At 37.9% G+C, this 14,307-nt stretch overlaps 1 protein-coding gene across 1 annotated transcript in view; it reads left to right on the forward strand.

Annotated features, from left to right (window-relative positions):
- The window catches only part of LOC128106999 (cadherin-related family member 3-like), an 87,514-nt gene that overhangs the window by 12,624 nt on the left and 60,583 nt on the right, over positions 1 to 14,307 (forward strand). The window contains exon 4 of the mRNA XM_052732359.1: positions 7,823 to 7,911. Coding sequence (XP_052588319.1) covers positions 7,823 to 7,911 — 89 coding nt within the window. The remainder of the gene's footprint in view (positions 1 to 7,822; positions 7,912 to 14,307) is intronic.

The following is a 14,307-nucleotide window of genomic DNA, read 5'->3' on the forward strand; positions in this document are numbered from 1 at the left end:
ATTCTGAAAGACCATTTTACCCTGTCTTGGCAGAGTATAGTGGTCACTTTCCTTGTGTCCCACACATCCAGAAAGGACAGCATTGCATTCGTACTGTCAGCCATCGAGGCAAGGGCAGTTCTTTGCCCAGTAGGCCATTTTGTGCCAAGAACACAAACTTCCAAATGGAAATGTCTTAGAAGCCCAACATTCTCTTGGGATCAAATTGGTGTAGCCAGGAGCAATTGTGTCTCACATCAACAGAATTCTAAGTTATTTAAATGCCATATTCTCTAGGTCTATGAAGTGTTTGAAGATTACATGTCCATCTGACCTATGTATCTGTAAATCTGGATAACCTAACTAACGTAACTATAGAGATGACAAACATAGGTGCCTATAAATCTATAAGTCTTATCTACTGAAATAACCTAAGGACTAAGGCTTCATGTAAACAAGGTAAATAGTCTATAAGCAAATGTATGGTAAAGAATGATGACTTCAAAGTTGTGACAATACACAAGATATTTATAACAGAGGTAGGAATATATAGTGCGATATGCAATATGACAATAATCTTAAATCTATATCAATATACCGAATATCCTAAACAGAAGTAGAACATACATAAAGTATGACAGATATAAATTTACGTTTGTATCAATATACAAATATTTCAAATAAGAGTAGAAATATATGTACATTATAACAAATATAGTTCTATATTTGTATCAATATACAAATTATCTTAATCAGGAATATAAAAATAGTTTACATTTGTATCAACATATAAGAATCCATAACAGTGCAAATTACAGTGCAAATTATCTAAAGCTGCTATTTTACTAAATTTGTTTACTAGTATATACAATAATCTACCATAATATCTTATACCTATCCATTCCATTTCTTCTTTTCCCTTTTTTTTTAGAATACTGAGTCTAATATTTTCTTCCACCCCCAACCCTATAACCATCATCCATAACCCTGAGAATTATGAAACCTAAGGGAGAAGGGGCGTCGTTTTCTTAGAATTGCTTCCTGCTGTTTAGGGGGTGATGTTATCTCTGTTGGGTACTGTGAGAAAGCTCAGATAGTTAAATTTCAGTTAGACTAACTGTAGGTTCTGCAGCAAGTCTTAGAGTAATGGGTAAGATTGTCTGAAATTCTGGCAAGAAGTGTAGTATGATGATGAGTACCATGGCATCATTCTGGATTGGGTAGAGTTGTTGTTAGGGCCCCATCTTTCTTCTGGAGACTTCCGAGATTGCTATTGGAAAAACCCATTTGTTATCAAAATGGAAGGTTTGGATTTAAAGAGGACATAGCATGTAAGAAAGGATTCTGAGAAATCAAGAGTAAGCATGGAGAGAATTAGAATCTTGAAGACATTGGTCCCTTTTTATTGGTTTCCTTCTGTCCCACACCAGAGGGCTCTTCTGATATGGGACTGAAGAATCTCTCAAACTTTTCTTTTAGCAATATGCTTGGGTTTAGAGAAGGAGTGAGCCAATTCCATCTCCAAAGCCAACCTGGCTTATAATTGAATTGGAACCACAACTTTACTAGATTGATAGAGAGATAGATGTTAGACAGTGAGATTTTACCATGTGTAGATTGATACCAATAGATTCTTTCTTTCTGCTGTAAACATCTGGATATCAAAGGCCTTAGGATTTTTGGAAGATTGGTATTTCCATTATCCTGGAAAGACAAAAAGAGAACCCTACCCCAACCTTTGATTGTTAAATTTTTCTTACAACTTGTAGAGATGTCACATTGGTGGATGATCTTTTACTTCTCCTCATCAAGGGTTTTTTCCTGTTCGAATCAAATTTTTATTAATTTTGTTGGTATCCATAGCTTTTCTTCTCCTGTAGAAACAAAGGCAAAACCCCTTCCCCAACGTAGAACGTAGAATATTCAGGTTTCCATTCTGAGGTCAGCACATCCTTGAAATAAACCAGTTGGTTTAGCTCAGGAGTTTTGTCTGTCATCCAATGTCTCTCTGCAGCTATTGTTCCTTTCTCATCAGCATTGAGAAAATTCAAGGTTAATAAAGCACTATGCAATCTTTTTCTAGGAGTCTTTGTTACCTGTTGCTGTTTATTTCGCATATCCTTTAAAGTTCGATTGGATCTTGCTATGACTGCTTGGCTTGTGGGATTGTGTGGTATACCTGTAACATGCTTTATATTGTAATAAGCAAAGAATTGTCTCATTTTATTGGAGACATATGCTGGGGCATTGTCTGTCTTAATTTGTACAGGTATTCCCATGATGGCCATAACTTCTAATAGGTGTGTAATCACAGAATCAGCCTTTTCAGAACTCATAGGAGTTGCCCATTGAAATCCTGAATAGGTGTCAATGGTATGACGTACATACTTTAATCTTCCAAATTCTGCAAAATGAAACACATCCATCTGCCAAATTTCATTTCTTTGTATACCTTTTGGATTGCTTTCTGCAGGTAATGGAGTTTGGTTATAGATGGAACTAGTAGGACATTTTTTTCCAATATCCTTAGCCTGTTGCCAAGTGATAGAGAAATCCTTCTTCAAACCTTTGCTATTTACATGATATTTCTTATAAAATTCTGAGGCTTCTAGCACATTACCTATTAGTAACTGATCAATCTCATCATTACCTTGTGCTAGAGGTCCTGGAAGACCTGTATGGGATCTGATATGTGTTATATATATAGGATGTTCCCTTTTTCTGATGATTTCCTGCAATTGTACGAATAATGAAGTTAATTCTGTATTATCAGGAATAAACTCAGCAGTTTCAATATGTAAAACAACTCTCTCTGCATATCGAGAGTCAGTGACTATATTGAGGGGTTCTGTGAAGTCCATCAGTACCATAAGAATGGCATACAGTTCTGCCTTTTGTACAGAGCTGTATGGACTTTGTACCACTTTACTTAAGTCTCCTGATTCATATCCTGCTTTCCCTGATTTATTTGCATCAGTATAGAATGTGAGGACTCCTGAAATTGGCTTTTGTCATACAATGTGAGGAAGGACCCATTCAGTCTTCTTTATGAATTCTATTCTCTTGCTTTTGGGATAGTGGTGGTTAATCTCTCCCAAAAAGTTACTGCAGGCTCTCTGCCAGTATTCATTATCTTTCCATAGTGATGAAATTTCCTCATTAGTTAAAGGTACTACAATTTCTGCTGGGTTCATTCCTGTCAACTGGCAAAGTCTTAATTTACCTTTTTGAATCAAATCAGAGATCTTTTCTATATAAGTCTTTAATTTCTTATTTGGTTTATGTGGTAGGAATATCCATTCCAATATAATATCTTCCCTCTTCATCAAAATACCTGTTGGGGAATGTCTGGAGGGGAATATGACAAGAATGAATTTAAGTTCTGGATCCACATGATCCATATGTGCTTCTCTAATTGTCTTTTCTACTAGCGCCAATTCTTTCTCAGCTTCGGCTGATAATTCTCTTGGACTACTTAATTCTTTTTCCCCTACTAGAGTATTAGCCAAATTTTGTAGTCCATCTTTGGGTATTCCCATGATACTCAGTAAGTTGGAAATGCTTCCTAATAACTTTTGAAAATCATTAAGAGTCTTCAATCGATCTCTCCTTAGTTGTACCATTTGGGGTCTAATTTTTTGTAGCTCTATCTTATATCCTAAGTAATTAATAGAATCTCCTCTTTGCATTTTTTCAGGAGCAATTTGCAGTCCCCAGCAGGGCAAAACTTTTTTTATTTCTTCAAACATGCTTTCTAATGTGTCTAACTTTGGATCAGCTAATAGGAAATCATCCATATAGTGATACATTATGGACTGTGGAAACATTACATGAATCATCTCCAAAGGTTTTTGCACAAAGTATTGGCACAAGGTAGGACTGTTTAACATTCCCGGTGGGAGGACCTTCCATTGATATCTCTTTACTGGCTGAGATTTATTATAATTAGATACTGTGGAGGCAAATTTTTCTCTATCATTTTCTTGTAAGGGTATGGTAAAGAAACAGTCTTTTAAGTCAATAACTATTTTAGGCCATTCTTTGGGTAGCAGAGAGGGCAAGGGCATCCCAGTCTGTAGGGAGCCCATTGGCTGAATTACTTTATTAATAGCTCTCAGATCTGTCAGCCTCGTATATCTATTTTTGATCTGCACTCACTGGTCCAATGTCGGCCTTTGCCACACCTTCTACATAATCCGGGAGGTGGTTGGGGTCTCCTGTTTAGACTATTCCTAAAAGGAGTATTACTTTGAGGAGTACCCCATGTACAGTTTTTACTTATATGACCTCGTGTACCACATTTAAAACATTTGGTTACACAGAGCCTTCTTTCACCTCTGGGATTTGTCTCTCCTATCCAAGCCTCATTACTGTAGTTATGAGACTCAACACCATTAGTATACTGAATCCATTCTTCCAAAGGAGCTGATCTGATCTTTAATGGTGTAAGTATTCTTCTGCATTTTGCATTAGCATTGTCAAACACCAAGTACTCAGTTAATACTTTTCTTAATTCTTTATCTGATACAGCTTTTGTTATAGCTGTGTTCAGCCTTTGTAAAAAATCGGTGAGGGGTTCGTGCAGTCCCTGAAATATCTTTGTGTATACCTCAGTTGGTTTTCCAGGTTCTGGAATTTTTTCCCAAGCATTTAGAGCTGCTGTATGGCATAGGGATATTGTATGCTCATCATAAGTGGCTTGTACATTCCTGTCAGCGAAACATCCCTCACCAAGTATTTGATCTTGGGAGATCACAAAACCTGTGAGTTTACCTTGTTGTTCTAAATTTTTTGCCTCTTCTCTCAACCAGCTTTTCCACTGTAACTGCTGGCTATATTCTAGAACAGCTGAAATTAACTGATGCCAGTCATCTGGAATGATTATATGTGAGGTAGATCACGAATTTAACATCTGTTTTATGTATGTGGAGTGTATCCCATATGTAACTACTGCTTCCTTTATATTTTTAAAGTCCCATGTTGAAATTGGTTGTAAGGTATATGTTATATATGGCTCAGGTTGTGTGTCATGTGCTGGCTTCTCATGGGTGATAACAGGATAAGCCATTGTATGAGAGCCATTTGGAGATGTTACAACCTGTATGGTCTTGCCCTTCTGCTTATTAGGTCCCTTGTCATGTTTATTGAGAGTTTCCTCCAGGGCTTGTAAAGGAGCACCTAGGGTCTGTTCTAAGGAGTAAACCTCCGCTCTTGCAAGAGATTCCAGATTTCTCATGGAATCATGGAAGTTTTTATGTTCTTCTGAAACACATGATTCCATGGACCTTATCTTATCAATTAATGATAATCTTTCTTCCTTATATACTGTCTGAGTAGCCACAACTTCACTCTGGAGAGTTAGTGTTCTATCTATTAAATATTCATATTTATTATCAATAAAATCAATTTTGGGTACAAGCCTGTTTTGTAAATCCTGATTAACAGATTCTAGAGAAAGAATCTTTTTCTGTAAGCCTTCATTGCTATCTTTGAAAGCCTGTAAATCCTGGTTAGCAGATTTCAGAGAGAGAATCTTTTTCTGTAAGCTTTCATTGCTATTTTTTAAAGCAGATTCCAGAAAGAGAATCTTTTTCTGTAAGCTTTCATTGCTATTTTTTAAAGCCTGTATCAGTCCCAATAATGACTCATCTTTGTTCTTGTTATTAAACCAGTGTTTGAACACTGTGTGAATTATTACGATGAATGCCAAAATGGTACAGGCCAGATATGCCTTAGGAAGGTCGTATATTTCCACACAGATGTCATTCATCATACAGGCAAAAAGGTTTTTAAATTTTTGAGGGTAATATTGTTGGCCATATTACAATAATTACTCAAAATTTGTTAGTCAATTTTAAGATATAAAATGATCAAGTACTTTTACTTGAAATAAGACACTGCTTTGCCTATATTACCTTTCCACGGTTCTGGGGGCATAGTAGGACTTTTCAGCCAGAAGGTGGCGTTGGTACAGCTTGGAAGCAGGGCCTGCTGGTGACCTTAGCTGACCGCAGCTAAAGGCAGGAATCCAGATGGCAGGGAGCCGGAGCCATTTTTTCACTGGTCTGGGGGCTAAGCTAGGGAACTGAGACCAGACTGCTCCCTTTTTTGGGAATGGAACCGTGTAGGCATTCCCTGGTTAAATGGAACTTTGCAGGCGGGTTTAGGTGCTTTCAAGCCAGGGAGGAGGCTGAGGGTGGGAGCCACCCAGGCCTTTGGAATTTGCCCCACATGAGCGCTAGATATTGGTGAAATTATTAAGGCTACTCCACGTAGTTAAAAGATTTATTTAATGGCATAACTTACAAATTAAGGGATAGGTAGGTTGCAGGGTCTGGGGAAGGTGTATCGCAGTCCAGTGGTGTTCTCTGGAGCTCTGCTCAGTCCACCTTCACCGTTCAGGGTCCCAGAACAGAGAGAGGCTGGCTCATCCAGATCTCGGGTCTCCAGGGCCTCCCTTGGCCCCGCCTTGTAGGCGTGACAGTTGCTGAAGTCTCAATGGGGGTTGGAACTTCCAGATCAAAGCTGGAATGGCTACCCACTACAGGAGGGTGTGTCCATGTTGCGACACTTTTGGAAAAAGCTGCCGGGCCATGAGAGACTGCAACCTTGACCAGCCAGCAATGCCTTCCAACAGAGGGGTGCTGCTTGCTCAACATGGCTTGTTCAGCTTCCTTTCTAATAGAACCCAGGACTACCAGCTCAAGAATAGCAACACATAGCACTCCCCTATCAATCACTAATGAAGAAAATGCCTTAAGGTTGGATCTTATGGAGGCTTTTTTTTCAATTGAGGTTCCCTCCTCTCAGATAACTTTAGCTTGTGTCAAGTCAAATAATCCTATCCAGTACAATGCATATGGTATTTGGAAGTGCCAAATAATATGTGGACACAATCAGTGCTCCATGGATATCAATATCCCTCTTTCTCTTCCCCAAACACATGATGAAGTCTTTGGTAGATTCAAGGTTGAATCATGCACATTTAACTTCTCAAACAGTGAGCCAGGTTCCAGAGTGCTTGTGTGAAGCACAAGGATTACAAACAGGTAACCACAAGGGTTGTCTGTTGAAAGTGTAGGCCTATGTGGCCATGGTCCAAGTAGGCCTTGAAGATCTCCCTGGTATCCAGAAGTACTGCCTTTCTCACAAAATGGGGCAGCAATAAGTATGGATGTTCCCCTCTGGATTCAAGAGTCTCACATTTCCCAGCTTTATTAATTCCCCCAAAGACTCGTACATTTGCAAGCTTGCAGTTATTACTACTATCTTAAAATGTAGCAGGTGGGCATGTGGCCCACTGATAGAATATGTGCTTAACATGTGTGAGGACCTAGCTTTCTCCACAATATATATGGGAATAGGGAAAACTTAAGAAGAAAACAAATATTGAAAAAAACGTTGATATGTTGGCTCTGTAGCCTTGGGCTTGTTAGTACTTTTTAAATCACAGTAAAACTAGAAGGATAAAAATCACCAACAATGTTAAGTGCTTAGCTATTAATAAGTGTTAAAATTGTTTAATATTGTTATTTAAAATTTTAAATCTCCTTCTTGTATGCAAGAATGATGATAGACAATACAGTGTTGTCATTATTGTTACTACTGGAATCACTGTATAAAGCATTTATCTGTACTAAGTACAGTATTTTAAGATTTTAATTTTTATTATCATATATTTATTATATATAATAATTTCATTATGATTTTCATACTTGTACATGACATATTTTGATCACCTTTATTCGTTGTTATGCTTTACTCACACATAATAAATGAACTGTTTGGGGTTTTAGTACTGGTGAGACTCAGAGAATCATGTCTATTGTACTTTTTTGGACAGTTACTGAGATTTACATCACAGAAGACACTGCCCCTGGCACCATCATTTATAAAGCAGTGGCCAAGGACCCAGAGGATGCTGTGTTGCAGGTAATTTGTGTTTTGGAATAAAGATTATCAATGCCTGGTAGTCTGTACATGATTACATTTAAATATAAAGACATTAAAAACAATCAAGTAATTTATACCCTTCAATTAAGTCCAAAACTCACCTTTGACTTATCAGGATATTTTAGGTGAAATGATTGAAGTTATCTAGGTAATTGTTTCTATTCTATTGCATCCAGTTCTGTGTAGCAGACCCAGCCTAACTCTCAGGTACTTTTAAAGAAAAGATGTTGAGATATTTCATTTCATTTTTAGGGATCTTGGCTGCACATACTGTGGAGAAACAAACCCAGCTTTCTGAGATTACTGTGTATTTCAGAACCTTAGGTCTTATCCTCAGACTTCATAACACCCCAGAGAGGGAAGAGAGGTGGAACCTCAAGGCTTCAGATTAACTTCTGACTTTACCGGTGGAGATCACTTACCACTTCTGCTTTGCTAGTTCAACTGCAGAGTTGAGAAATGCCACATGCCTGCTTTATCTTTCCTTGTATGGCTCTCTCATTGTAATCAAACATCACAAAGGATTTTAAAGTAGTTTTTAAAATGTGAAACATTTTGTAAATGGCAGGATTTATAATACTGTTTTAATTTTTGATGCCATATGAAATGATTATGGCATTAAGCCAGGATGTTTTTGACTAACTGGTTGATAGGCAAGAATAACATGTTTTAAATTTTTAATGTTGTATTTCTTTTTCAAAGTGGCTAAAAATGAGAGGCTTGTTTATGTTGATACTGTATTTTCAACATTTGCAAATAACTGGATTCTTCTTCAAGGCAACTGAGTCTTAGAAAATTTTATTTATGCAGTAGATGGCCACTCACATCTGGCACAGTGTCCACCTGGCTTTTAAAATTACAATGGAACACTATGGTTGTCAAGATCCCCCACACACATTTGTCTCTTCCTCCTTCCAAGCACAATGCCACCTCCAGGATGGGACTAGAAAGGTCACAGTTTGCTTTACAACATGCAATTAAACAACCTAATCATGCATATTGCTCCAAATTAACATGTTCCAGATTATAGTATTAAATCCAGTACCTAACAACTGCAGCTACACAGAAATCAGCTAAGCAGCAATTCAGGGTTCTTCATGATAGCTCCCCACAATGTTGACATTTTAGTATAGAAAATATGTGACAGTCCAATAGGTTTTAGTTGCGACTCTAACATGCAATCCAAATGTCTTACTAGCCAATTAACACAAGTAATTAATTTCAAATGATGGATTCCCAGTTGCTTGCACATACAGATTAAACACTTCTGGTTCTGGCCCTATACTTTTCTTAGAAGAGGACTGATTCCTGGAACACATTTGGAAGGTCCATGTAATGTTCTTTGTGAATTTTACCAAACATGGAATGACATTTCAGTAGTGATATAGGCTGTGGAAACTTTGATTTAGACACACTCCTACACACATCCTCTGACACAGTAGATTAGACCAGATGTGTTATTTAAATACTATGACTGGATAGTTCATTTGTTTGAACATTTATATTGACTCAGAGATAAACTTACTCTAATGTGGAGAAGAGCTTGTTGCTCTTCTGAGGCCTGACAGATAGTGTTGATGACATAAGTAACTGTATCATTATAGGCATATATTTTTATTATTGAATCACGATGATATCATTAAAGTAGACACTGCCATTTGCTGTGCTATAACCTAGTGAATCAATAGCAAAAGCATCATGTCTTTAATTCATAGACAAAAGCATTTGTTTAAACAGGAAGTTATAGAGTTAATTCAACTCCATGCCCATCTGTCTCTAAATCTTATTGTTTCCTAGCTCACTAACAGTTCCCAAAGTGTATTTCATAAGGCATGTGTTCTATCATAGGCACAATGAGAGAAATGAAAAATCACATGTGTTGTTTTGTTGTTTTCACTCTTTTGGGGGCCCACCACCCATTTCCCAAATAAATCACACAGGGAAGCTTAATTATAAATGCTTAGCCTTAGCTTGACTTGTTTCTCTCTCTCTCTCTCTTTTTTCTTTAAAAGTTTTTTTTCATTTTACATACCAACCAGTTTCCCCTCCCTTCCCTCTTCCCTCTCCTCTTCCCCTCCCTGCCTCATCCACTCCTCAGAGAGGGATAAGGCCTCTCATGGGGAGACAACAAAGTTTGGCATATCAAGCTGAGGCAGGACCAAGTCTCCCCCCGCCCCCCGGTCAAGGCTGAACAAGATATCCCTCCATAGGGAATGGGCCAGTTCATGCACTAGGGATAAATCCTGGTCCCACTGCCAGAGGCCCCACCAACTGCCCAAGCCACACAACTGTTGCCCACATTCAGAGGGCCTAGTTCAGTTGCATGCAGGTTCCCCAGCTGTCAGTCCAGAGTCCATGAGCTCCCATTAGTTCTGGTCAGCTGTCTCTGTGGGTTTCCCCATCATGAACTTGACCCTCCTTGCTCCTATAATCTCTCCCTGCTTCCTTCGACTGGACTTCAGGAGCTCAGCCCAGCGCTTGGCTGTGGATCTCTGTATCTGCTTCCATCAGTTATTGGATGAAGGTTCTATAATTACAATTAGGGAAGTCATCAGTCTGATTACAGAGGAATGCCAGTTCAAGCACACTATCTACTATTGCTTGGAGTTTTAACTGGGGTCATTCTTGTGGGTTCCTGGGAATTTCCCTAGCATCAGGTTTCTCCCTAACCCTATAATGACTCTCTCTATCAGGATATCTCTTTCCTTGCTCTCTCTCTCTCTCTGTTCCTCCCCCAACTCAACCACCCTTTTCCCTCATGTTCTCATGCCTCTTCCCTCCCCAAGCATTCCCAGTTTACCCAGGAAATCTTTTCTATTTCCCCTTCCTAGGGCAATCCATGCATGTCCCTCTTAGTGTCCTCTTTGTTACCTAGCTTTTCTAGGGTTGTGGTTTGTAGCCTGGTTATCCTTTGTTTTATGTCTAATATCCATTTATGAGTGAGTACATACCATGTTTGTCTTTCTAGGTCTGAGTTACCTCACTCAGGATGTTTTTTTCTAGTTCCATCCACTTGCCTGCAAATTTCATGATGTCATTGTTTTTCACCCCTGAGTAATACTCCTTTATGTAAATGTACCACATTTTCTTTATCCATTCTTCCATTGAGGGGCATCTAGGTTGTTTCCATGTTCTGGCTATTATGAATAATGGTGCTATGAACATAGTTGAGCAAGTGTCCTTGTGGTATGATTGTGTATCTTTTGGGTATATGCCCAAGAGTGGTATTGCTGGGTCTTGAGGAAGATTGATTCCCAATTTTCTAAGGAACTGTCATACTGATTTCCAAAGTGGCTATACAATTTTGCACTCACACCAGCAGTGGAGGAGTGTTCCCCTTGCTGCACATCCTCTCCTACATAAGCTGTCATGAATGTTTTTGATCTTAGCCATTCTGACAGGTGTAAGATGGTATCTCAGAGTTGTTTTGATTTGCATTTCCCTGATGACTAAGGATGTTGAGCAATTCCTTAAATGTCTTTCAGCCATTAGAGATTCTTCTGTTGAGAATTCTCTGTTTAGACCTGTACCCCATTTTTAAAATTGGATTATTTGGTATTTTGATAACTAATTTTTTGAGTCCTTTAAATATTTTGGATAATAACTCTCTATCAGATGTGGAATTGGTAAATATCTTTTCCCATTCTGTAGGCTGCTGATTTGTCCAAATGATGGTGTCCTTTGCCTTACAGAAGCTTTTCAGGTTCATGAAGTCTCATTTATTAATTTTGATTAATGCCTTCACCATTGACGTCCTGTTCAGAATGTTGTCTCCTGTGCCAATGTGTTCAAGGCTGTTCCCCACTTTATCTTCTTTTCTCAGGTTCAGTGTAATTGGATTTATGTTGAGGCCTTTGATCCACTTGGACTTGAGTTTTGTGCATGGCAATGATATGGATCTATTTGCATTCTTCTACATGTTGACATCCAGTTATGCCAGCACCATTTGTTAAAGATGCTTTCTTTTTTTCCATTGTACAATTTTGGCTTCTTTGTCAAAAATCTGGTGTTTATAGATGTGTGGATTAATGTCATAGTCTTCAAGCTTGGCTTGTTTCTTGCTAACTTTTCTTAACTTTAAATTATCCTATCTATCTTTTGCCTCTGTCTATTTCTGTATACTTTTCCTTTTTTCTTACTGTGTCTGACTATGGTTCTGGGTGGCCGGGTGGCTGAGTGGGTGGCCAGGAAGTCCTCCTTCCCTTGTTCTCTTGCTCTTTCTTTTTCCTCCCAGATTTCTCCTCCTACTTATTCTCTCTGCCTGCCAGTCCCGCCTCTCCTTTCTCCTGCCTGGTTGTTGGCCATTCAGCTCTTGATTAGACCATCAGGTGTTTTAGACAGTCATAGTAACACAGCTTCACAGAGTTAAACAAATGCAACATAAAAGAATGCAACACTTCTTTGTATTGTTAAACAAATGTTCCACAGCATAAACAAATGTAACACATCTTAATATTCTACAACACACATGACCTCAGAATCTTAGAAATGTCAACTACATATCTTTTTAAAATTTATAATGTACAGTATATGAAATGCTAACAGAGTTGTCTAATTGAGGCTTGTTTGTTTAATAAGTTTTGTTTTAATTATTTGTCATTAGTACTTATAAATGTATCATCTGTTAACATGTTGTAATGTTTAATTAGCATTTCATTGAGTACAAAGTTTATATTAGGTCTTAGTCTAAAAATAATGTGACCTAGCACTGGCATCATCATAATGATGAAAGATGAGGGAGAGGATGTTGTTTACAGACCAAATGTTAATGTCCTGAGGCTGGGTTTCATCAACATTCAGGCTACCTGAACCTCAGGACCTGGCTTCTTCCTGCTGTGCCACCATTGCCCAGGGTATATATTAAGGATATCTGACATTATGGTGCAGTGGATATTCTCAGACATAGAAAATGTGAGACTAATCATCTTTATAATAAAGAAAATCTGAACAAAAATAAAATCAACATTTTTCTTGGGCTCACCCAGACACACTGCTACCCTAAGACCTGGAAGGACTAGGAAATCCATTTTATCACAGCTTAGCTCAGCCTACCTGGAACAGAAGGTCAAAGCCTGCCGGAAGACTCATAGTAATTATTAGAGGCTAAGTGAATTCATATGAGAATGAAAAACTGAAAGCAGTCTTAGTTAGGAATACACTTTCATGGATTTTAAATCAAGGAACTCCACTGGATTTTCACAGTGCATACCCCAAAAAGAGCACCTATGTGTCTAACAGAGTAAAAAGGGATTATCTCAAAACAAACAAACAAACAAAAACATAAACAAAATCTCAAGCCCTTTCTTGTCCATTCAAAGCTTATCTCTCCATTTGAGAGAAAGGAGATTTTGATGGAGTTTTTCCCATCTGGAATATACATACATAGTTATATATGTATATGTATGTACAGGAGTGTATATGTACATATTTCTAGACATATTCATATATATAAAGTGATACAATATCATTTATAGTTGCATGTAGATTAGTTGAAATGTATATTGGAAACTCAGAGAAACAACTGAAAAATCTTGTAACTGATACATTATGGGAGAAAATAAAATAATGCAAAATACTCAGTGAGAACAATAAGGGAGGAAAAGAATTATAACTCATGGAAAACAATTATGACAATTTTAGATATTAAAGTAACAAAAATTCAAAGAAACTGTCATGGTGAATTAAGAGAGTGGAGGCTCAACCATATGTTGTCTACATGAAACTTATTTTAAATATAAAAACTCACATTGGTTAAAAGGAAAAAGATAGAGAAAAGATACATCCCTCTAAACCGAGCCAGGTAAAGATGTACTAATAAAGCAATGTTCATTAGAACAAGCCAAGGATGTCTTGATTTCATCAGGGGGTGATTAAAAGTTGCCATAGAGAACCCTACTCTCTTCATATATCACATTCACAAGGCTGGGGGTGTCAGATGATGATGTTGTTGGCTTTCACTTGAGACTGAAAATACTCCTCTCTGTGGTGATTATTTAGATACCTCACTGGTTTTCCCCAGCTCTACCTCGATAGTCTACATCACACACCATCCTCACCACACAGACCTCCCCACCTCAGCCCATGAGACCTTATCTTTCCCAGTAACATGGTAGTGGTAGTACTACTTTTGGGAATCAGCATGTATCTTTCTTGGTTATTATCTCAAAATTTAGTTGAAAGTCTGAGCACATTGTCACAATTCCATTCTGCTTTAAGCAAAATCTTTTTTTAAGACAATATAAATGCTTTGAAATAAGAAATGGGCAATAGAATATCTTATTCAACATTTATTGGGTCATTGTCCTTCTTAGTGGTGAAATAAATGTATGACCCAAAGGGAAATTCTCTAATGTGTCTTGCCTAGTGTGCTTATGG

Source organism: Peromyscus californicus, unplaced genomic scaffold (assembly GCF_007827085.1).
Source record: "Peromyscus californicus insignis strain IS unplaced genomic scaffold, ASM782708v3 Scaffold_12__1_contigs__length_115047231, whole genome shotgun sequence".
Lineage (NCBI taxonomy): Eukaryota > Metazoa > Chordata > Mammalia > Rodentia > Cricetidae > Peromyscus > Peromyscus californicus.